The sequence below is a fragment of the Oncorhynchus mykiss genome, chromosome 16 (genome assembly GCF_013265735.2).
Source record: "Oncorhynchus mykiss isolate Arlee chromosome 16, USDA_OmykA_1.1, whole genome shotgun sequence".
In the NCBI taxonomy this organism is placed as follows: Eukaryota; Metazoa; Chordata; class Actinopteri; order Salmoniformes; family Salmonidae; genus Oncorhynchus; species Oncorhynchus mykiss.
Genome location: NC_048580.1, coordinates 30088942 through 30112741, shown reverse-complemented (window position 1 = coordinate 30112741; position 23800 = coordinate 30088942). Strand labels below are relative to the sequence as shown.

General features: G+C 42.3%; 1 protein-coding gene across 2 annotated transcripts in view; it reads left to right on the top strand.

Annotated features, from left to right (window-relative positions):
- LOC110492868 (cadherin-23) overlaps positions 1-23800 on the top strand; it is a 588267-nt gene that overhangs the window by 431131 nt on the left and 133336 nt on the right. For both annotated transcript variants that reach the window (XM_036946709.1, XM_021567341.2), the window contains one exon: positions 12671-12799. In XM_036946709.1, the coding sequence (XP_036802604.1) occupies positions 12671-12799 (129 nt within the window). The remainder of the gene's footprint in view (positions 1-12670; positions 12800-23800) is intronic.

Sequence of the window (23800 nt, the reverse complement as noted above, 5' to 3'; positions counted from 1 at the left end):
GGTAACACCGGAAGTTGTTAAATTGACCCTAAAAGAAAAAATGTTTCACTCAGTGAAAAACAGTTAGTGAAAAACACTGCATTAAAAGTGTGCCTTAACTTTAGTTCATAGGGGCAGTATCTATTTCCAATAAGTTTAAAACAGTGATTTACCATCACCAAATGGACAGGCTGAAATCAACACCAACAAGAGATGGAGAGGAACCACTATCACTACTCGGCCATCCCAAGTTCAACGAGCCAGACAATTTGACATTTCAGCAATATATTAGGGAATGTCCAATTCGTGATGGTAAATGCCCATTGTAAAGTATTGCTAATGGACAGTATACATTTCCAATACATTTAATTGGGGATTTACCATCACGAATTGAACAGGCCCTAATGACATGCTGAAATCGACACCAACGAGCGATGGAGAGGAACCACTCTCACTGCTAGGCCATCTCGAGTTCAATGAGCCAGACAATTGGGCATTTCAGCACTATATTAGAGCATGTGCAATTCATGACGGTAAATGCCCATTGTAACAGATTGCTAATGGACTGTGTCCAATACACATAATACATTGCCAGTCTTAACACGTTATAGTGCAGTTGGACAGTGTCCATAGCCAATATATAGCTATTTTACAGTGTCCATTACGTATATGCTATATTGTCAGTGTGAACATGCTCTTCTGAAAGTTGACAGTGTCCATTGCCAAGGACTTCCCATTATGAAATGAACATGCTGAATCAACACCAATGACACATTCTGACTTCCTATGATCAAACATGACAAATAGACCGTCTAGGCCTTATGGACAAACTCGCATAAAATAAGACAAATGCATGTTCATACGGTTCCTACATATGGAAGATTTTGAATATTTCACCCTTGAGACCTGACTTTCTGACCATTTCGCATATGAAATCCTACGGTGGAGCGCGCTCGACACCTTTTGGATTTTTGGTTTATTACACCCAGCATTTGACATGTTCCGCTTCCAATATGTTTTTAACCAACTGCCACCCAATTGAGTAGTATTTGCGATTGTGTATATAGTTGGCCCAATGCCAATAAGATGCCATTCATTTTTGTCCATTTCATGGGGGTCGTCCATTACCTGAAGTCTTTTGTGCAATTGAAGCCTTGCTCTGAGTTCACCAAGTTTATTTTCCAGCGATTGTCCAACGAAAGCCATCAGAACAAATCCGTTAGGCAGGCATTTGATTTTTCAATTTCCTGTTTTTTCACAGGACCTCCTATTTATTTTTTATTTATTTTTTATTTCACCTTTATTTAACCAGGTAGGCAAGGTGAGAACAAGTTCTCATTTACAATTGCGACCTGGCCAAGATAAAGCAAAGCAGTTCGACACATACAACGACACAGAGTTACACATGGAGTAAAACAAACATACAGTCAATAATACAGTATAAACAAGTCTATATACGATGTGAGCAAATGAGTTGAGATAAGGGAGGTAAAGGCAAAAAGGCCATGGTGGCAAAGTAGATACAATATAGCAAGTAAAACACTGGAATGGTAGATTTGCAATGGGAGAATGTGCAAAGTAGAAATAAAAATAATGGGGGTGCAAAGGAGCAAAATAAATAAATAAATTAAATACAGTAGGGAAAGAGGTAGTTGTTTGGGCTAAATTATAGGTGGGCTATGTACAAGTGCAGTAATCTGTGAGCTGCTCTGACAGTTGGTGCTTAAAGCTAGTGAGGGAGATAAGTGTTTCCAGTTTCAGAGATTTTTGTAGTTTGTTCCAGTCATTGGCAGCAGAGAACTGGAAGGAGAGGCGGCCAAAGAAAGAATTGGTTTTGGGGGTGACTAGAGAGATATACCTGCTGGAGCGTGTGCTACAGGTGGGAGATGCAATGGTGACCAGCGAGCTGAGATAAGGGGGGACTTTACCTAGCAGGGTCATGTAGATGACATGGAGCCAGTGGGTTTGGCGACGAGTATGAAGCGAGGGCCAGCCAACGAGAGCGTACAGGTCGCAATGGTGGGTAGTATATGGGGCTTTGGTGACAAAACGGATTGCACTGTGATAGACTGCATCCAATTTGTTGAGTAGGGTATTGGAGGCTATTTTGTAAATGACATCGCCAAAGTCGAGGATTGGTGGGATGGTCAGTTTTACAAGGGTATGTTTGGCAGCATGAGTGAAGGATGCTTTGTTGCGAAATAGGAAGCCAATTCTAGATTTAACTTTGGATTGGAGATGTTTGATATGGGTCTGGAAGGAGAGTTTACAGTCTAACCAGACACCTAAGTATTTGTAGTTGTCCACGTATTCTAAGTCAGAGCCGTCCAGAGTAGTAATGTTGGACAGGTGGGTAGGTACAGGTAGCGATCGGTTGAAGAGCATGCATTTAGTTTTACTTGTATTTAAGAGCAATTGGAGGCCACGGAAGGAGAGTTGTATGGCATTGAAGCTTGCCTGGAGGGTTGTTAACACAGTGTCCAAAGAAGGGCCAGAAGTATACAGAATGGTGTCGTCTGCGTAGAGGTGGATCAGAGACTCACCAGCAGCAAGAGCGACCTCATTGATGTATACAGAGAAGAGAGTCGGTCCAAGAATTGAACCCTGTGGCACCCCCATAGAGACTGCCAGAGGTCCGGACAGCAGACCCTCCTATGTGTGCACGCGCTTTGTCGTGGAACAGTTTCATTTAAATAATAATGTTTTTGTTTCTCAAATTCATTGTCACGTGATTAAATCATAAAAATCGGAATAAAACTTATACAAATCTAAAAGTTAAAATGCAGCTACAGAGTGCATGGAACTCAGGAATGTTCTCCCACTCTTCTTCAATGGCTGTGCGAAGTTGCTGGATATTTGTGGGAATTGGAACACGCTGTTATACTCATCGATCCAGAGCATCCCAAATGTGCTCAATGGGTGGCATGTCTGGTGAGTATGTAGGCCATGGAAGAACTGGGATATTTTCAGCTTCCAGGAATTGTGTACAGATCCTTGTGACGTGGGGCTGTGCATTATCATACTGAATAGTGGCGGTCAGTGCCGTTTAAGATGAGGACCATTTTTTTCATGAGCATGGTCTTATTTCTATTACAGCATATTAGATGACTCTCATTCATATTCCATTCACCCAGTTCAATGTAACAGCGATAGGTTTAGGCTACTACATGACACTACTATATTTGAGTACTGCATGATATTCGAATAAACCCTTTTTCCCTAGCCTATGAATGAAAGTTTACAACGTAGGTGCACAAAGGTCGAGAGACAAATTTGAAGTGACAGAAAGTGACACATGGACAGACAATACCGCCTTGCACACTCTTGCCTGCATCTAGCTGATATAGGCAGAATAAATACACCCCTGATTACATGTAAACCCAGTTCACTTTCATAGTAGCAACATTGTATTCCTTCTCGCATCTATGTGCTCTCCTCCTCCCTTCGCTTGTGGACTTCAATGCACAACACATCAGCTGTATGTGACCATGCAAAAAAACATTTCCAAGCCAAACCGCTAGACACAGCCTACATTGTTGTCACCATATTGGCTAAAGTAACATCATAGTCAGCATAGCTAATAGAACTGATGCGTTAGTAAACCCACTAAAATCATGCAGTAACGTCACAGTGTACAGTCAGTAAGCAGTTACACCGGCGGGCCCTGGTGGAAATAATACCAAAAGCTTACCTTGACTTGAAGAGAAGAGTTCCAGTGTTGTGTTGGAAAGTCATAGCCAGCTAGCTAACATAGCATCCATCTGTTTTAGCAGAGTGTTTCAGGAGGCTAAACTAGCTAGCTGCATTTGCTAGCTAAGTAAAACTGAAAAAATGACACTTTCTCTATTTCTCTCTTGCTTCACCTTCATTTTGGAAGAAATTAATTTCTTCCAAATTGTTCAACTATTTGTCTTTCTCTCTCTTTGAGTCAACCACTCACCACATTTTTTTACACTGCAGTGCGATCTAGCAGTAACTTATGCTTTCAGAACTATATTAATTATCTGATCCTTTGATTGGGTGGACAATACCCAAGCATCTGTTATGCTGCAAGAGCTCTGATAGGCTGGAGGATGTCCTCCAGAAGTTGTTATAATTACTGTGTAAGTCTATGGAAGGAGGTGAGAACCATGAGCCTCCTAAGTTTTGTATTGAAGTCAATGTACCCAGAGGAGGACAGAAGCTAGCTGAGGCTACCTTCTTTGCAAAATAGTGTGTTTTAATAAATTATTTAGTGGTGTGGTTATATTTAGTATAGTTTTGTCTAAAAAGGACAACTTTAATGTTTTACCATTTATTTATTTATTTTGTTTATGAAATTCACTGAGGATGGTCCTCCCCTTCCTCCTTTGGGGAGCCTCCGCTGATGCTGAAACATGAGGTGATGGCAGCGGATGAATGGCACTCAAATGGGCCTCAGAATCTCATCACGGTATATCTGTGCATTCAAATTGCCATCGATAAAATGCTGTTGTGTTAGTTGTCTGTAGCTTATGCCTGCCCATACCATAACCCCACCACCACTACCACAGGGCACTCTGTTCACTCTGTTCACAACGTTGACATCAGCAAACAGCTCACCCACATGACACCATACACTCTGTCTGTCATCTGCCCGGTACAGTTGAAACCGGGATTAAGCCGTGAAGAGCTCAATTATCCAGCGTGCCAGTGATTATCTTAGGTGAGAATTAGCCCACTAACATCTGTTACGACGCCAAATTGCAGTCAGGTCAAAACCCTGGTTAGGGCGACAAGCACACAGATGAGCTTTCCTGAGAGGGTTTCTGACAGCTTGTGCAGAACGTCTTCGGTTGTGCAGACCCACAGTTTCATCAGATGTCCGGATGGCTGGTCTCAGACGAAGCTGGATCAAGAAGCCTGATGTGGAGGTCCTGGGTTGGCGTAATTACACACGGTCTGCGGTTGTGAGGGCAGCTGGACGTACTGTAAAATTTTCTAAAACAACATAGGTGGCTTATGGTAGAGAAATTAACATTCAATTATCTGGCAACAGCTCTGCTGGACATGCCTGCAGTCAGCATGTCAATTGCACGCTCCTTCAAAACTTGAGACATCTGTCGCATTGTGTTGTGTGACAAATCTGCATATTTTAGAGTGGTCTTTTATTGCCCCCAGAATAGGGTGCACCTGTGACATGATCATGCTTTTAAATCAGCTTTTTCATATGCCACATGTCATGTTCTGACCTTAGTTCCTTTGTTATGTCTTTGTTTTATTATGGTCAGGGCGTGAGTTGGGTGGGTTGTCTATGTTCCGTTTACTATGTTGTGTTTTGCGTTTGGCCTGGTCTGGTTCTCAATCAGAGGCAGGTGTCGTTAGTTGTCTCTGATTGAGAATCATACTTAGGTTATCCTTTTCCCACTTGTGTTTCGTGGGTGTTTAATTTCCGTGTCAGTGTTTGTTCCACACGGAACTATTTCGGTTTGGTTATTTCACGTGTCGTTTCTTGTTTTGTTTCAGTGTTCGATTGTTTTAATAAAGAGCATGAACACGTACCATGCTGCACATTGGTCCTACGATCCTTACTACTCCTCCTCGTCAGAGGAAGACAACCGTTACAGAAACACCCACCACCAAAGACCAAGCAGCGTGGTAACGGGCAGCAGCAGCGATCTCAGGACTCCTGGACATGGGAGGAGTTTATGGACGTTAAGGGACCCTGTGCACAGGCTAGTGAATATCGCCGCCGCAAGGCAGAGCTGAAAGCAGCGAAAGCGGAGAGGCGGCGGTATGAGGAGGCAGCACTGGAAGCCTGAGAGGTAGCTCCAAAAATGTCTTGGGGGGAAGCTCACGGGGAGTGTGGGGAAGTCAGGTAGGACACCTGTGCCAACTCCCCGTGCTTACCGTGGAGAGAGAGAGACCGGGCAGGCACTGTGTTATGCCGTGAGGCGCACGGTGTCCCCGGTACACAGGCATAGCCTGGTGCGGTACATAGCAGCGCCTCGTATTGGCCGGGCTAGGTTGGGCATCGAGCCAGGTGCCATGAAGCCGGCTCAGTGCATCTGTTCTGCAGTGCGTCTCCTCGGGCCGGGGAACATGGCACCAGCCCTACGCATGGTGACCCCGGTTCGCCAGCACAGCCCAGTGCGGGCTATTCCACCTTGCCGCACTGGCCTGGCTACGGGGAGCATTCAGCCAGGTAGGGTTGGGCAGGCTCGGTGCTCGAGACCTCCAGTGCGCCTTCACGGTCCGGTCTATCCGGTGCCACCTCCACGCACCAGCCCTCTGGTGGCAGCCCCCCACCAGGCTGTCTCTCCGTATCCTCCCTACAGGTGCCTGTCCAGTGCTGCCAGATTCTTCCTCCTGCCCAGCGCTGCCAGAGTCTCCCGTCTATCCTGAGCTGCCAGAGTCGCCCGTCTGTCCTGAGCTGCCAGAGTCGCCCGTCTGTCCTGAGCTGCCAGAGTCGCCCGTCTGTCCTGAGCTGCCAGAGTCGCCCGTCTGTCCTGAGCTGCCAGAGTCGCCCGTCTGTCCTGAGCTGCCAGAGTTGCCCGTCTGTCATAAGCTGCCAGAGTCTCCCGTCTATCCTGAGCTGCCAGAGCCGGCCGTCAGTCAGGAGTTGCCAGAGCCGCCGGTCAGTCAGGAGCTGCCAGAGCCGCCGGTCAGTCAGGAGCTGCCTGAATCGCCCGTCACTCCGGCGCTGTCGGAATCGTACTTCACTCCGGAGCTGCCAGTGTCTCCCGAATCTCCTGTCCATTCGGGACACATTGCTAGGGTCCCCAGTCCGAGGTCGGCGGCGAGGGTCGCTGCTCGAAAGAGGCCACGGAGGCGGTTGAGGAAGCGGACAAAGACTATGGTGGAGTGGGTTCCACGTCCCGCGCCAGAACCGTGAACAGACACCCACCCAGACCCTCCCCTATAAGTTCAGGTTTTGCGTCCGGAGTCCGCACCTTTGGGGGGTGGGGGTGCTGTCACGTACTGACCTTAGTTCCTTTGTTATGTCTTTGTTTTAGTATGGTCAGGGCGTGAGTTGGGTTGTGTTGTGTTTTGCGTTTGGCCTGATATGGTTCTCAATCAGAGGCAGGTGTCGTTACTTGTCTCTGATTGAGAATCATACTTAGGTAGCCTTTTCCCACTTGTGTTTCGTGGGTGTTCAATTTCACGTGTCATTTATTGTTTTGTTTCAGTGTTCGATTGTTTTAATCAAGAGCATGAACACGTACCACGCTGCGCATTGGTCCTCCGATCCTTACTACTCCTCTTCGTCAGAAGATGACTTATCTGTTAAGTGTATGGCTTATCTTGATAATTTCAACTGATTTCTTATGTGTTTGTGTCAAATTAACCAATTGTCTTTTGTTTAATTTTTTTAACAACATTCTGACCTTTTTTTTTAGCATTATTTAGTCCAAATATGGCATGATTGCAATGTTTTATCCGTTTGCATGACTTTCAATTGGGGACTTGTATTTTGAAGCACTTTCCACTATTGTGGCTAATCCTTATTGTGGCTCGCTTCTCATAGTTGTGAATGCCGAAGTCAGTTACTTCCCTGATTTTAATGGACAAGTTCGCTTTGCATGGCCCGGTGCCTTGGTTAGGCGGAGTTTGTAGATTTTAGACAATTAAATTGGTCCATAAGTTGCTGTAATTCAATGTGTGCTTGTTATTTGTAACTCGACACAGCCCATTATACATTTTATTTCGATAGTTCAATTTTGAATAAAAAATTACATACCTGAAGAACCAAACGATAATGTTACCTCAAAGTAGCTAACGTAAACTCTCCCCATTCCGTACAAATGTGAGCAACAGTGACATTCAAGCGAGGCTACAAAGAAAACTAATGAGACTGTAGCGACTGTGTTGACTTCAATATCTTGGGTGTGAAATATGTTTCTATTCAAGTGTTGATCGACATGGTAATGGCTCTATCGTATTGGAGAAAAGTTGAAAAACGGACCTTCCATTACATCGTGACATGTCATGCCATAACGTACAGCACACATAAAGCACACATACAATCTCTCTTCACCAGGTGTAGAACTTATCTCATCGTTTAAACACAATAAATGGACATTGATGGGGTAAGGAGGGATACCAAGTCATTTTTTTGCGTCATCACTGTAAGCGATCGAGACTATCAAAAGACAGTGTTTACTTCTGAAGATCACTTTAGCGCCGCCCTAAAAACTCAATTCGACACAAACCTTCAAATAGGTATTTAATGACACATTATATAAACTCTTTATAGTGTTTTATTAACATTTTAGAGGCAATAAGGTGATAAGTTGGACAGATCGAGTGAAAAAAAAAAGTTTTTCCATAAATCTCCTCTCCTTCTCACCATCACGCATTAGTTTCGCTTTCCCACCCGCAATTTTTAAAAAGACCCAATGGAGCTCATTGCCTTCTTGAATCATGCAGAAACGGGCACGTGAAGGTCTCAGCGTGAATTCTGTTGGAAAGGGGAGAAATTGTGCTTTACAATGGTATTGAAATTACAGTTGATCTGGAAGTATTATGTTTTTGGGGTGCTAAAATAAGGTAAATTGTACGGACCAAGGCGATGTACAAAAGTGAGTGAGGTTACGTTAGATGATTCATCCTGTGGCTCAAACTTAAACCCCCACCACGACAAGAAACCTAGCTACAGAGGAGCACCTCAATTTCCAAAAATTGGCTTGGATAAAGATTTGCCCCGAAGAAGATGTCAGGAGTTTAAAAAAAAGGTAACTTTAATGCTGTTGTCTAACTTAATGTGCTAGCTAGCTGCAAAGTTTTAGCTACCGAGTTAGCTAGTTGCCGAGTTAGCTACCTAAATGGGAGAGACATTATGCTCAACAGTGGCAGTGAATTTGTGGATTTGAGTCAAGAGTAGCTAACGTTAGCTAGCTAGCCAGCCAGTCAGACCTTTCTGATTACATTATACCGTACTGTATTATACATCAAAGGGCTGGAGAGGTCGTGTTATTTTTTTATAAGCAAAAATGAGCTATTTTCTTCCCTAGTGCACTACCTACAGGTAGTAAACAAGAAATTGCAGGTGCAATAAGTAATGTTATGGTCTTCTGATCTAATAATAGCAAGCTAGCTTGGTGAGATTAAGTCAGCTTTATTTTTTACCTTTATTTAACTAGGCAAGTTAGTTAAGAACAAATTCTTATTTTCAATGGCAGCCTAGGAACACTGGGTTAACTGCCGTGTTCAGGGACAAATCAAAGGTAATGTACCAACATTAACATTGTCTACACTGTATTTCTGATCAATTGTATGTTATTTCAATGAACAAAAAATGTGCTTTTCTTTTAAAAACAAGGACATTTCTAAGTGACCCCAAACTTTTGAACGGTAGTGTACATGCATGTGATAGGTGTCTCTCTCTCTCCGGTCAGGTTTTGTAGAGAAACAGGGATGTGGTGGTTGACGTCAGTGTGTCGCTGCGGCTCTGTGACTCGTTTGGGGACAGTCACAAGGACCGACACTTTGCATATGACAGGTGAGATCAGTTGACCTTTTTCCCTCATGCGATTCATGGAATTAGTGCAGTGTAAAGAATTTATTGCCACCTGACTCTTCTCTCTGTTTGTATTTTCTTCCCTGTAGGTACCCCTGTTCTTCACAGTAGGATTAGGGTTACCTCACGGTTAACCTGCCCTCCATGAATAGTGGCTACCTGTAGTTCACTGCACAACTCTGCAGTTGGAGACAACCATGTATCTGAATAAAGCATGCATTTAACTTTTGTGGCCTCTGATATATTAACCCTCCTCTAAACCTGTTCAACTGCAAGTGATGTAGAAAACCCCTGAATGAAGTTATGCATATAATAATGACAAGGATGTGCAGTAAGCCTGTTTTTAATGTTTTAAATGAAACATTTAATATATTATACCTTGCGACTCCTCAACCTCCAGGAACCCCTCGTAGTGCCAATCAGGAGAGAGGAATTTCCTCCTGGTGGAGCTGACAACACACACCGGCAGCACTACTTGGTTCCCTTCCCAGGGCCCACTCCAGGCACAATCTGTAGGCAGCAAGGTGTAATTGTCCACAAATAACAAAACTAATATCTGTCAAGCACCATTAATAGCATGTAACCCAGCTGTACCATCATTGCCATCTCCAGTTGTAATATCTGGGGCTGGGGGATTGCTAAAATGAATGGGTAGGATTATATGGGTAAAAATAAAAAGTGACATTCCTTCCAGGTAGACTACATCCTCCACACAAAAATGGAATGAACATGCCTCTATATACAACGCCATGGGTTTTTCAGACTGGTATTTGAGTAACGTTACATCAGTATGGGAATGTTTGTTTGGTAGCTGGCTATATTGTTTCATTACCTTTTTCACAATGTAGCTTTCTATTCGTATGGAAATTAATTAATGTAACATTAACTTGAGCTGGTGATATAAGTCAGCTACCTAGGTAGAACAAGTCTAGTTAGCTACTGTGGCTAGTTAGCTGGCTACTGCCATTCTAGTTGCCAACACTAGTTAGCTAGACTGGTTCTAGCTAAAGTTAGCTAACTTAGAAGCAGCAAATGAGTTTGTGAAAAAAGTAATGAGTTCAATGAAATAACTAACCTGATGGACATCTGTCCTCCCATTCCCTCTGGTCTGGGCTACCTACTACAGTTCTTATTTGGCACGTTGAAGAAGGTGGAAAGTATCCCTCTGTCCTTGTGGGGGCCAATGCTGGGGTGGGCCTCACAATTTCTGCTAGCAGTCCCTGCCTCTGTGCACACTCCTCATAGCAGAGGCATTCCTCTGTGGCCATCACCGGTTGGAAAGGTAGCTATGGCTATACTACCTAGTTGTTGGTCGCTGGGAAAGAACGTTTAACTCTGGAACCTAGGTGCTAGCTAGAGACCTATCTACAACTAAAGCTAACAGAAACATAAAATTAAAGCGTTCTGGCCTTGAATTAAATTGTGAAAATCGCTGAGAATTTAACTAAATATATTGAGCGTCAATATTGTCAGGATTTTATCACTATGTAGTTAACTAATATCTTGTGCTGCTTCCTACTGGTTGCTAATGGTGCCAAGTAGTCAAGACAGGAGAACGAAGTCACAGCCCTGAACATAGATCAGATATATAACCAATCAAGGAATGCTGCATTCTCACTTTGACTTAGACTGTAAGATCTATAATCCTTATCATGTTTATCTTTCTCCTTATTAGCAATTGCCTTTCCCCTTGTAATTAGTTGGTTTTCCTTAATTTTTGAATGGGAAAGATATCAGATAAAATATTGGTTTTAATTACATCAACTACACCTTTCTTGAATATTGAAATGCAAGTGGTCGTAATTCATCTTTCTCTGTGATTAAAGTGTCATTGTTGACAGATTTGTGGAGGTCATTAAAAAAAGTGCCTATGGGATAGTGCACATTTTTCAACCCACCTTTTGCAAAAAAAACACTAGCGAACGGATCACAGCACCATCTGATGACCATTTAGGGTATAGAGTTCTCAGCTGATGTGCCAAATTTTGTTCAGGAATATGGACTATTGAGAGGAAAAGGTAAATTTAACATGCATTGGCCAATCAAAGCCTAATAGTTCAAGTTCAAGTTTTATTTGTCACATGCACAAGTATGGAGAAATGCGTAACTTGCAAGCCCTACCCAACAGTGCAGTAATCAATCTCAAATAGTATAACTAATAAATGGGTTAAAACAACTTTAACAAGATAGGAAGCCACAGTATATACAGGGTCAGGATAAAATTCAGGAGTAGCAGGATTAATAATAATAATAATAATATATATTAAACAGTATGGCAGAAGTATAAGTGGTGGGTGGGTGGGTGGGTGTGTGTGTGGGTTGAGTGTAAGTGAAAGTGTGTGGGTGTTAGTGTGAGTGTGTGCAAGAGTGTCAGTGTAGGGGTGATAGGTGACTGGTAGCAGGAATATATAAATACTTATGGTAATATACCAATGGTAATATATGCAGTGCATTCAGAAAGTATTCAGACCCCTTTGACTTTTTCCACAGTTGCATTACACATTTATTCCAAAATGGATTAAATAAAAAAAAAAAAGAAATCTACACACAATACCCCATAATGAAAGAGCAAAAAGTTGATTTGAAGTTGATTTGAAGTTGATTTGAAGCCAGAGCCTGGACTTGAAACCGATTGAACATCTCTGGGGAGACCTGAAAACAGCTGACGCGACGCTCCCCATCCAACCTGACAGTGCTTGAGGTGTGCCAAGCCTGTAGTGTCAAACCCAAGAAGACTCGAGGCTGTAATTGCTGCCAAAGGAGCTTGAACAGAGTCCTGAATAAACGGTCTGAATACTTAGGTAAATGTGAAATTTCTGTTTTTATTTTTATAAACCTGTTTTTGCTTTGTCATTATGGGGTATTGTGTGTAGATTGATAAAGGGAAAAAACAATTGAATCATTTTTAGAATAAGGTTGTAACGTAACAAAATGTTGAGAAACGTTAAGGGATCTGAATACTTTCCGAATGCACTGTACATCTAAACAGAAGTAATAGTTACCAGTAACAGGATAAATAGATAGATACTTATGGTAATGGAAATCAATGATCAATGAACAGCAGCTTAGTGGTAGGAATAAATCTAAAACTATGGTTGCGTCTTACGCATGTGTACGTCTGTCTGTCTGTCCGTCCGTCCGTCTGTCTGTCTGTCTTTGTGTGTGATTGACTGACTGACTGATGTGTGTGCATGTGTGTGTGTGTTATGACAGGTGCGTGCTATGGACAGCGGTGTGCCTCCCCGCTACAGAGACCTTCCTCTAATCATCAACATCCTGGACGTCAATGATAACACACCCGTCATTGAGAGACAGGTGGGCTACAATGTCAGTATCAGCGAGGTGAGTCACCCAATCACACACACATCAGTCAGTCAGCCAGTCAATCACATATACAGTCAGACACACATATGGAGATTAATTTGGGCCAAGAAAGAGCCTATGGTAGATACTGATACTGATCACCAAGTTACCTAAGCAGCTAAGATACTGTCATATAATAACATGGATTGTCAATGGAGACACATTTTTTCTTAGGCGTCAAACTGCTGACATGTTCACATCATGTACTTGACACATGACATGTACACGTCATGTAGACATTGTGTTCACGTGACACTTACACATCATGTGTCATATATAAATGTATTATCTGATAATTAATGTCTTCTGAATGTCTACATGTAAATGCTATCTTATACGCCCAGTCTTATGACTAAGTCCGACAAAGACAAGTTTGTATCAGGTTAGAAAAAGCATTAGCATATAATAAGAGAAACATTTTTAAACAGTAAAACACGGGATAGTATGACTAATGATGTAATTTTCCAAGACAACATCAAATTGGAAAAAATGAAGCACCCACCTAATTACCTAATTATCTTACCTTAAAAGATCTTATAAGACAACCCTATGCTTAGCATGACTAATGGACCGAGACATTTAATTAAACTTAGCTAAATTAGGTATATCACAAATAACTGTAACAACTTATAGTTGAAATACTGTATAAGAAAAAAGATCAGACTAGTTGAGATGCAGCCACCACTCCTGTGTGGATCTCGGTCTATTTCTAAAATCAATATGGACAGTGCCCCATATTGAAAGTTGAGTCTGCTAATTTACTAACAACAAGAGGGCTTTGTTGGAGCCCTATTTAAGAAATAAGGGGTAGACTTACCTGTTTGACGGATGCAATTATGCTATATTTAAGCAATAAGGCCAGAGGGGGTGTGGTATATGGCCAATATACCACAGCTAAGGGCTGTTTTTATGCGCGACCCAATGCAGAGTGCCTGGATACAACCCTTAGCCATGGTACAGTGGTTGCTCAACTAAAAGTGTTGCGATTATGCTGCGGGACTTAGAGGTAATTTGTGGTTTAGTACGGTACCCTGCGTCACTACTTCATTGCCCCATACCAGCACAAGGGGGAGATAGAGCAGTGATTATGCTTTTGGGTCCCAAGGCACTACTGTATCTCTAACTGACAATGAATGGGCAACATAAACCAAATATAAACTGATAATTTGTATGACTTCAAAATTGAATTTCAAATAACTGAATGATGTGGATGAAGAAGATGATTGAATTTTGAACAATAGTGTAAGAATTGCTATTCCTCTGTCCTGCACTCACACACCCATCAGTATTACTTACTAAAACTTACAAAAATGACTTACTAAGGTTTTTATTCTAAGAGAAACTTAGACTACAATTAGGGTGTGGAAATGTAAGGATTGTTTTGCTCTTACTGTAGTACTGTAGCATACTCCCGACCGGTCACGTTGTACAGTGCCATTATGGGCTATTAGCAGGACAATATATACTTTGTGCAAGGAAATTGATCAGCATTAAAAACTTTGTGGATGGGGCCTCCCGAATGGCGCAGCAGTCTAAGACACTGCATCGCAGTGCAAACGGCGTTGCTACAGATGCTGGGTCGATACCTGTGCTGTCCGCGAATGGAAGACCCATAAGGCAATGGTGGGCTTTTGGTTTCTCTCCCTCTAAAAACATTAATATGTAATTCTAAATAACAAACTGGCTTTATTTACAAATTAGTAAGAATGTCGCACCCCATGTTCAAGAATAGCCTTTTTCTCGCTGACTTTAGGTTATTTGAAAACGAAATAATCTCCAATATATCATTATTTTTAAAACAACTATTATTGTTATTATTATTAATTAATTTGGAATTATATAAAAGCCCCTTAGATATTCTCACAGATCAGATTTTCACTAACGAAAAATGCCCCTTAGATATTAATTTAGAATCCTCCAATCCTCTAAATCTAATTATTGGCTGTGTGTCACGTCATCGATTTAAAAAAAAATTTACTGTAGGCCTACCGTAGGCGGCATGAGTCTCACTAGTGTTGAGTAATGTGCTGTTAAAAGTGGTGTAGGTCTTATTGATTTAAAAAGTTAGAAGCAATAGGATTTGAATGATTAAAAAAACGGAATCTCTACCATTAGGGTGTGGAAATGTTATGCTCTTAGTACTGTAGCCTACTCCCTACCGTCACATTGTGCAGCGCCATATTTTCAAATCCATCCACACGGAAACCCTGAGGGTGTAATTTTTTTCATTCTCATGGAATAGAAACACGATAATATTAATCAAATTAACTAAGCTACATTTCTTAAAATCCCATATACTATGTTCTTACAAAAGAGAGTTACAAATTCTCTAGTACAGCCAATATTGAAGGCGATCGAATGTTCCTCAAAGATGCCCTCTGGTGGTCAAACTAGCACTAACTAGCATTAATGGTAACAATGGCTGACAATTAAATAACATGCCATAGAATTATGTGGCAGCCCGCAAGGTGTGCTGCAGTATGGGAACTTGTTAGGGCTAGGGTCCTTTTTCCTCAATATCAGCCTGGCTGACATGCCCAAATTAAACTGCCTCGCTCATGCCCTGTTTCCAGGATATGCATATAATTGGTACCATTGGAAGGAAAAAACTTTGAAGTTTGTAGAAATGTTAAAATAATGTAGGAGACTATAATACAGTAGATATGGTAGGAGAAAATCCAAAGAAATACAGGGAAATAAGTACAGGGAAATAGTGAAATCCAGCTTGCAGTATGCAATTCCTTTGGCTTCCACAGGGTGTCAGCAGTCTATGTTCAAGGTTTCAGCCTTGTTTCTTCCAAAATGAGTAATAAATATACGTTTTAGTACTGGGACACACTCTTGGAAAATCGTGTTTGGGCTCGCGATGAAGACAAGACGCACCTGCTAATAATGGTTTCCTATTGAACATACTTCTTTCCGTAACAAATATTATAGTTTGATTACATTTTAGGGTATCTGAGGAGTCAATAGAAACATATTTTGACTTGTTTTAACAAAGTTTAGAGGTAGATTTTCAGATTCCTGTCTCTGAATCTTGAACGAATGGATTACTCAAATCAATGGTGCCAACTAAACTGACTTTTTGGGATATAAAGAAGGATTTTATATAACAAAACGACACTACATCTTATAGCTGGTACCCTTTGGATGACAAATCAGAGGAAGATTATCAAAAAGTAAGCAAATATTTATTCGCTATTTGTGAATTTATGAAACCTGTGCTGGTGGAAAAATATTTTAATGTGGGGCGCCGCATGGCATGCTTTCGCTGTAATGGCTACTGTAAATCGAACAGCGCAGTTAGATTAACAAGAATAAGCTTTCAACCGATAATAGACACTTGTATGTACAGACATGTTTAATATCCATAATTTGTATGATTATTTGAATTGCGCGCCCTCCAGTTTCACCGGAAGTTGCTAGCGGAACACCTAGCCCTAAGAGAACCACTGTACAGTCGTGGCCAAAAGTTTTGAGAATGACACAAATATACATTTTCACCAAGTCTGCTGCCTCAGTTTGAATGATGGCAATTTATATATACTCCAGAATGCTATGAAGAGTGATCAGATGAATTGCAATTAATTGCAAAGTACCTCTTTGCCATGCAAATGAACTGAATCCCCCAAAAACATTTCCACTTCATTTCAGCCCTGCCACTAAAGGACGAGCTGACATCATGTCAGTGATTCTCTCATTAACACAGGTGTGAGTGTTGACGAGGACACGGCTGGACATCACTATGTCATGCTGATTGAGTTTGAATAACAGACTGGAAGATTCAAAAGGGTGGTGCTTGGAATCATTGTTCTTCAAGTCAAATCAAATGTATTTATATAGCCCTTCATACATCAGCTGATATCTCAAAGTGCTGTACAGAAACCCAGCCTAAAATCCCAAACAGCAAGCAATGCAGGTGTAGAAGAACGGTGTCTAGGAAACACTCCCTAGAAAGGCCAAAACTTGAAAGAAACCTAGAGAGGAACCAGGCTATGAGGGGTGGCCAGTCCTCTTCTGGCTGTGCCGGGTGGAGATTATAACAGAACATGGCCAAGATGTTCAAATGTTCATAAATGACCAGCATGGTCAAATAATAATAATCACAGTAGTTGTCGAGGGTGCAGCAAGTCAGCACCTCAGGAGTAAATGTCAGTTGGCTTTTCATAGCCGATCATTAAGAGTACCTCTACCACTCCTGCTGTCTCTAGAGAGTTGAAAACAGCATGTTTGGGACAGGTAGCACGTCCGGTGAACAGGTCAGAATTCCATAGCCGCAGGCAGAACAGTTGAAACTGGAGCAGCAGCACGGTCAGGTGGACTGGGGACAGCAAGGAGTCCTCATGCCAGGTAGTCCTGAGGCATGGTCCTAGGGCTCAGGTCCTCCTCTGAGAGAGAGAAAGAGAGAATTAGAGAGAGCATTCTTAAAATTCACACAGGACACCGGATAAGACAGGAGAAGTACTCCAGATATAACATACTGACCCTAGCCACCCGACACATAAACTACTGCGGCATAAATACTGGAGGCTGAGACAGGAGGGGTCAGGAGACACTGTGGCCCCATCTGATGATACCCCCGGACAGGGCCAAACAGGAAGGATATAACCCTACCCACTTTGCCAAAGCACAGCCCCCACACCAGGGATATCTTCAACCACCAACTTACCATCCTGAGACAAGGCCGAGTATAGCCCACAAAGATCTCCGCCACGGCACAACCCAAGGGGGGGCGCCAACCCAGACAGGAAGATCACATCAGTGACTCAACCCACTCAAGTGACGCACCCCTTCTAGGGACGGCATGAAAGAGCACCAGTAAGCCAGTGACTCAACCCCTGTAATATGGTTAGAGGCAGAGAATCCCAGTGGAAAGAGGGGAACCGGCCAGACAGAGACAGCAAGGGCGGTTCGTTGCTCCAGAGCCTTTCCGTTCACCTTCACTCCTGGGCCAGACTACACTCAATCATATGACCCACTGAAGAGATGAGTCTTCAGTAAAAACTTAAAGGTTGAGACCATGTCTGCGTCTCTCACATGGGTAGGCAGACCATTCCATAAAAATTGAGCTCTATAGGAGAAAGCCCGGCCTCCAGCTGTTTGCTTAGAAATTCTAGGGACAATTAGGAGGCCTGCGTCTTGTGACCGTAGCATACGTGTAGGTGTGTACGGCAGGACCAAATCAGAGAGATAGGTAGGAGCAAGCCCATGTAATGCTTTGTAGGTTAGCAGTAAAACCTTGAAATGTTCCCTTGCCTTAACAGGAAGCCAGTGTAGAGAGGCTAGCACTGGTGTAATATGATCGAAAATTTTGGTTCTAGTCAGGATTCTAGCAGCGGTATTTAGCACTAACTGGAGGTTTTTTAGTGCTTTAGGGTAGCCGGAAAGTAGAGCATTGCAGTAGTCTAACCTAGCAGTAACAAAAGCATGGATTAATATTTCTGCATCATTTTTGGACAGAAAGTTTCAGATTTTTGCAATGTTACGTAGATGGAAAAAAGCTGTCCTGAAACAGTCTTGATATGTTTGTCAAAAGAGAGATCAGGGTCCAGAGTAACACAGAGGTCCTTCACAGTTTTATTTGAGATGACTGTACAACCATTAAGATTAATTGTCAGATTCAACAGAAGATCTCTTTGTTTCTTGCGACCTAGAACAAACATCTCTGTTTTGTCCGAGTTTAAGAGTAGAAAGTTTGCAGCCATCCACTTCCTTATGTCTGAAACACAGACTTCTAGCGAGGGCAATTGTGGGGCTTCACCATGTTTCATTGAAATGTACAGCTAGCTGTGTGTCATCCGCATGGCAGTAAAAGTTAACGATATGTTTTCGAATGACATCCCCAAAGGTAAACATTTATAGTGAAAACAATAGTGTTCCTAAAACGGAACCTTGAGGAACACCGACATTTACAGTTGATTTGTCAGAGGACAAACCATTCACAGAGACAAACTGATATCTTTCTGACAGATAATATCTAAACCAGGCCAGAACTTGTCCGTGTAGAACAATTTGGGTTTCCAATCTCTCCAAAAGAATGTGGTGATCGATGGTATCAAAAGCAGCACTAAGGTCTAGGAGCACGAAGACAAATGCAGAGCCTCGGTCTGATGCCATTACAAGGTAATTTACCACCTCCACAAGTGCAGTCTCAGTGCTATGATGGGGTCTAAAACCAGACTGAAGCAGTTCGTATACATTGTTTGTCTTCAGGAAGGCAGCGAGTTGCTGCGCAACAGCCTTTTCTAAAAATGTTGAGAGGAATGGAAGATTCGATATAGGCCGATTGTTTTTTATATTTTCTGGGTCAAGGTTTGGATTTTTCAAGAGAGGCTTTATTACTGCCACTTTTAGTGAGTTTGGTACACATCTGGTGGATAGAGAGCCGTTTATTATGTTCAACATAGGAGGGCCAAGCACAGGAAGCAGCTCTTTAAGTAGTTTAGTTGGAATAGGGTCCAGTATGCAACTTGAAGGTTTTAGAGGCCATGTTTATTTTCATCATTGTGTCAAGACATATAGTACTAAAACACTTGAGTGTCTCTCTTGATTCTAGGTCCTGGCATAGTTGTGCAGACTCAGGACAACTGAGCTTTGAAGGAATACGCAGATTTAAAGAGGAGTCTGTAATTTGCTTTCTAATAATCATGATCTTTTCCATGAATGTATTACTGCTGAAGTGAATGCAATCCTCACTTGGGGAATGCTGCTTTTTAGTTAGCTTTGCAACCGTATCAAAAATAAATTTTGGATTGTTCTTATTTTCCTCAATTTAGTTGGAAAAATAGGATGATCGAGCAGCAGTGAGGGCTCTTCGATACTGCACGGTACTGTCTTTCCAAGCTAGTCGGAAGGCTTCCAGTTTGGTGTGGCGCCATTTCCGTTCCAATTTTCTGGAAGCTTGCTTCAGAGCTCAGGTATTTTCTGTATACCAAGGAGCTAGTTTGTTATGAGAAATGTTTTTAGTTTTTAGGGGTGCAACTGCATCTAGGGTATTGCGCAACGTTAAATTGAGTTCCTCAGTTAGGTGGTTAACTGATTTTTGTCCTCTGACGTCCTTCGGTAGGCAGAGGGAGTCTGGAAGGGCATCAAGGAATCTTTGTGTTGTCTGAGAATTTGTAGCACGGCTTTTGATGTTCCTTGGTTGGGGTCTGAGCAGATTATTTGTTGCAATTGCAAACGTAATAAAGTGGTGGTCCGATAGTCCAGGATTATGAGGAAAAACATTAAGATCCACAACATTTATTCCATGGGATAAAACTCCAAAAGTCCAGAGTATGACTGTGACAGTGAGTAGGTCCAGAGACATGTTGGACAAAACCCACTGAGTCGATGATGGCTCCGAAAGCCTTTTGGAGTGGGTCTGTGGACTTTTCCATGTGAATATTAAAGTCACCAAAAATTAGAATATTATCTGCTATGACTACAAGGTCCGATAGGAATTCAGGGAACTCAATGAGGAACGCTGTATATGGCCCAGGAGGCCTGTATACAGTAGCTATAAAAAGTGATTGAGTAGGCTGCATAGATTTCATGACTAGAAGCTCAAAAGACGAAAACATCATTTTTTTTGCTAATTTTAATTTGCTATCGTAAATTTTAGCAACATCTCCGCCTTTGCGGGATGCACTGGGGATATGGTCACTAGTGTAACCAGGTGGTGAGGCCTCATTTAACACAGTAAATTCATCAGGCTTAAGCCATGTTTCAGTCAGGCCAATCACATTGAGATTATGATCAGTGATAAGTTAATTGACTATAACTGCCTTTGAACTTAGGGATCTAACATTAAGTAGCCCTATTTTGAGATGTGAGGTATCACGATCTCTTTCAATAATGGCAAGAATGGAGGAGGTCTTTACCCTAGTGAGATTGCTAAGGCGAACACCGCCATGTTTCGTTTTGCCCAACATAGGTCAAGGCACAGACACGGCCTCAATGGGGATAGCTGAGCTGACTACACTGACTGTGCTAGTGGCAGACTCCACTAGGGTGGAGCTAGAGGAGTTAGATCCATGTCTATGTTGGTAGATAAGATGAGAGCACCCCTCCAAATAGGATGGAGTCCGTCACTCCTCAGCAGGCCAGGCTTGGTTCTGTTTGTGGGTGAGTCCCAGAAAGAGGGCCAATTATCAACAAATTCAATCTTTTGTGAGGGGCAGAAAACGGTTTTCAACGAGTGATTGAGTTGTGAGACTCTGCTGTAGAGCTCATCACTCCCCCTAACTGGGAGGGGACCAGAGACCCCTGTCAACCATGGTAACCATGCAAGGAAACACATGCCGTCATCATTGCTTTGCAAAAAAAGGGCATCACAGGCACAGATATTGCTGCCAGTAAGATTGCACCTAAATCAGTAAGATTGCACCTAAATCAACCATTTATCGGATCATCAAGAACTTCAAGGAGAGCGGTTCAACTGTTGTGAAGAAGGCTTCAGGGCGCCCAATAAAGTCCAGCAAGCGCCAGGACCGTCTCCTAAAGTTGATTCAGCTGCGGGATCGGGGCACCACCAGTACAGAGCTTGCTCAGGAATGGCAGCAGGCAGGTGTGAGTGCTTCTGCACGCACAGTGAGGCAAAGACTTTTGGAGGATGGCTTGGTGTCAAGAAGGGCAGCAAAGAAGCCACTTCTCTCCAGGAAAAACATCAGGGACAGACTGATATTCTGCCAAAAGTCATTTTCTCTGATGAATCCCCTTTCCGATTGTTTGGGGCATCCGGAAAAAAGCTTGTCCGGAGAAGACAAGGTGAGCGCTACCATCAGTCCTCTGTCATGCCAACAGTAAATCATCCTGAGACAATTCATGTGTGGGGTTGCTTCTCAGCCAAGGGAGTGGGCTCACTCACAATTGTGCCTAAGAACACAGCCATGAATAAAGAATGGTACCAAAACATCCTCCGAGAGCAACTTCTGCCAACCATCCAGAAACAGTTTGGTGACGAACAATGCCTTTTCCAGCATGATGGAGCACCTTGCCATAAGGAGAAAGTGATAACTAAGTGGCACGGGGAACAAAACATCGATATTTTTGGTCCATGGCCAGGAAACTCCCCAGACATTAATCCCATTGAGAACTTGTGGTCAATCCTCAAGAGGCGGGTGGACAAACAAAAACCCACAAATTATGACAAACTCCAAGCATTGATTATGCAAGAATGGGATGCCTTCAGTCAGGATGTGGCCCAGAAGTTATTTGACAGCATGCCAGGGCGGATTGCAGAGGTCTTGAAAAATAAGGGTCAACACTGCAAATATTAACTTATTGGTGACAGGGGGCAGTATTTTCACGTCCGGATGAAATGCATGCCCAGATTCAACTGCCTGCTACTCATCCCCAGAAGATAAGATATTCTTATTAGACATATTATTAGTATATTTGGATAGAAAACACTCTGACGTTTCTAAAACTGTTTGAATCATGTCTGTGAGTTTAACATAACTTATGTAGCAGGTGAAACCCAGAGGAAAAAACATTCAGATTTTTTACATTTTTTAGGTCACTCTCTTTTCAATTGTTTTCATTGGGAATCCAGATTTCTAAGGGACCTTCTTGCAGTTCCTACCGCTTCCACTGGATGTCACCAGTCTTTAGAAATTGGTTGAGGTTTTTCCTTTGTGTAATGAAGAAGTAGCCCTGTTCAAAACGAGGGTCACTTCAAGTGTACTGTTAGATGTTAGCATGACCAGAAAGGTAGTGTCAGTTTGTTTTCTTCCTGTTTTGAACAAAGATTATCCCGTCTTCAATTTTATTGATTATTTACTTTAAAAAATACCTAAAGTTGTATAAGAAAAGTAGTTTGAATGTTTTGGCAAAGTTAACAGGTAACTTTTGAGATATTTTGTAGTCACGTTGCGCAAGTTGGAACCGGTGTTTTTCTGGATCAAAAGCGCCAAATAAATTGACATTTTGGATATATATCGATGCAATTAATCGAACAAAAGGACCATTTGTGATGTTTATGGGACATATTGGAGTGCCAACAAAAGAAGCTCGTCAAAGGTAAGGCATGATTTATATTTTTATCTTTGTGTTTTGTGTCACGCCTGTAGGGTTGAAATATGTTTTCTCTCTTTGTTTACGGAGGTGCTACTCTCAGATAATAGCATCGTTTGCTTTCACCGAAAATCCATTTTGAAATCTGACATGTTGGCTGGATTCACAACACGTGTAGCTTTAATTTGGTATCTTACATGTGTGATTTCATCAAGTTTGATTTTTATAGTAATTTATTTGAATTTGGCGCTCTGCATTTTCACTGGCTTTTGGCCAGGTGTGGCGCTCGTGTCCCACATATCCCAGAGTTAATGGGGTTTTATAGTTAAGACATGTAGGCCTAATTTAACCTCTTGAACCTATAGGGGCGCTGTGTCATTATTGGATAAAAAGACGTGCCCGTTTTAAGCGCAATATTTTGTCACGAAAAGATGCTCGACTATGCATGGAATTGACAGCCTTGGAAAGACACAACTCTGACGTCTCCAAAACTGCAAAGATATTATCTGTGCGTGCCCCAGAACTAATGCAACAGGCGAAACCAAGATGATGTTTCATACAGGAAATGCCCCGGATTCTGAAGGCGCTGTGTTCCAATGTCTCCTTATATGGCTGTGAATGCGCCAGGAATGAGCCTGCGCTTTCTGTATATTCCCCGAGGTGTGTGCAGCATTGTGACGTGTTTGTAGGCATATCATTGGAAGATTGACCATAAGAGACTACATTTACCTGGTGTCCCGCCCGGTGTCCTGTGTGCGTAATCAGTAAGTCCATGCGCGTTCCATTTCTTCAGAATAGAAAGTAAACTGCCACGATGGATTTTATCGTCGATAGATATGTGAAAAACACCTTGAGGATTGATTCTAAACATGGTTTGCCATGTTTCTGTCGATATTATGGAGTTAATTTGGAAAAAAGTTTGCGTTTTAATGATTTTTTTTTATTTTTTTTTTTAATTTTCTTACCCAAACGTGATGAACAAAA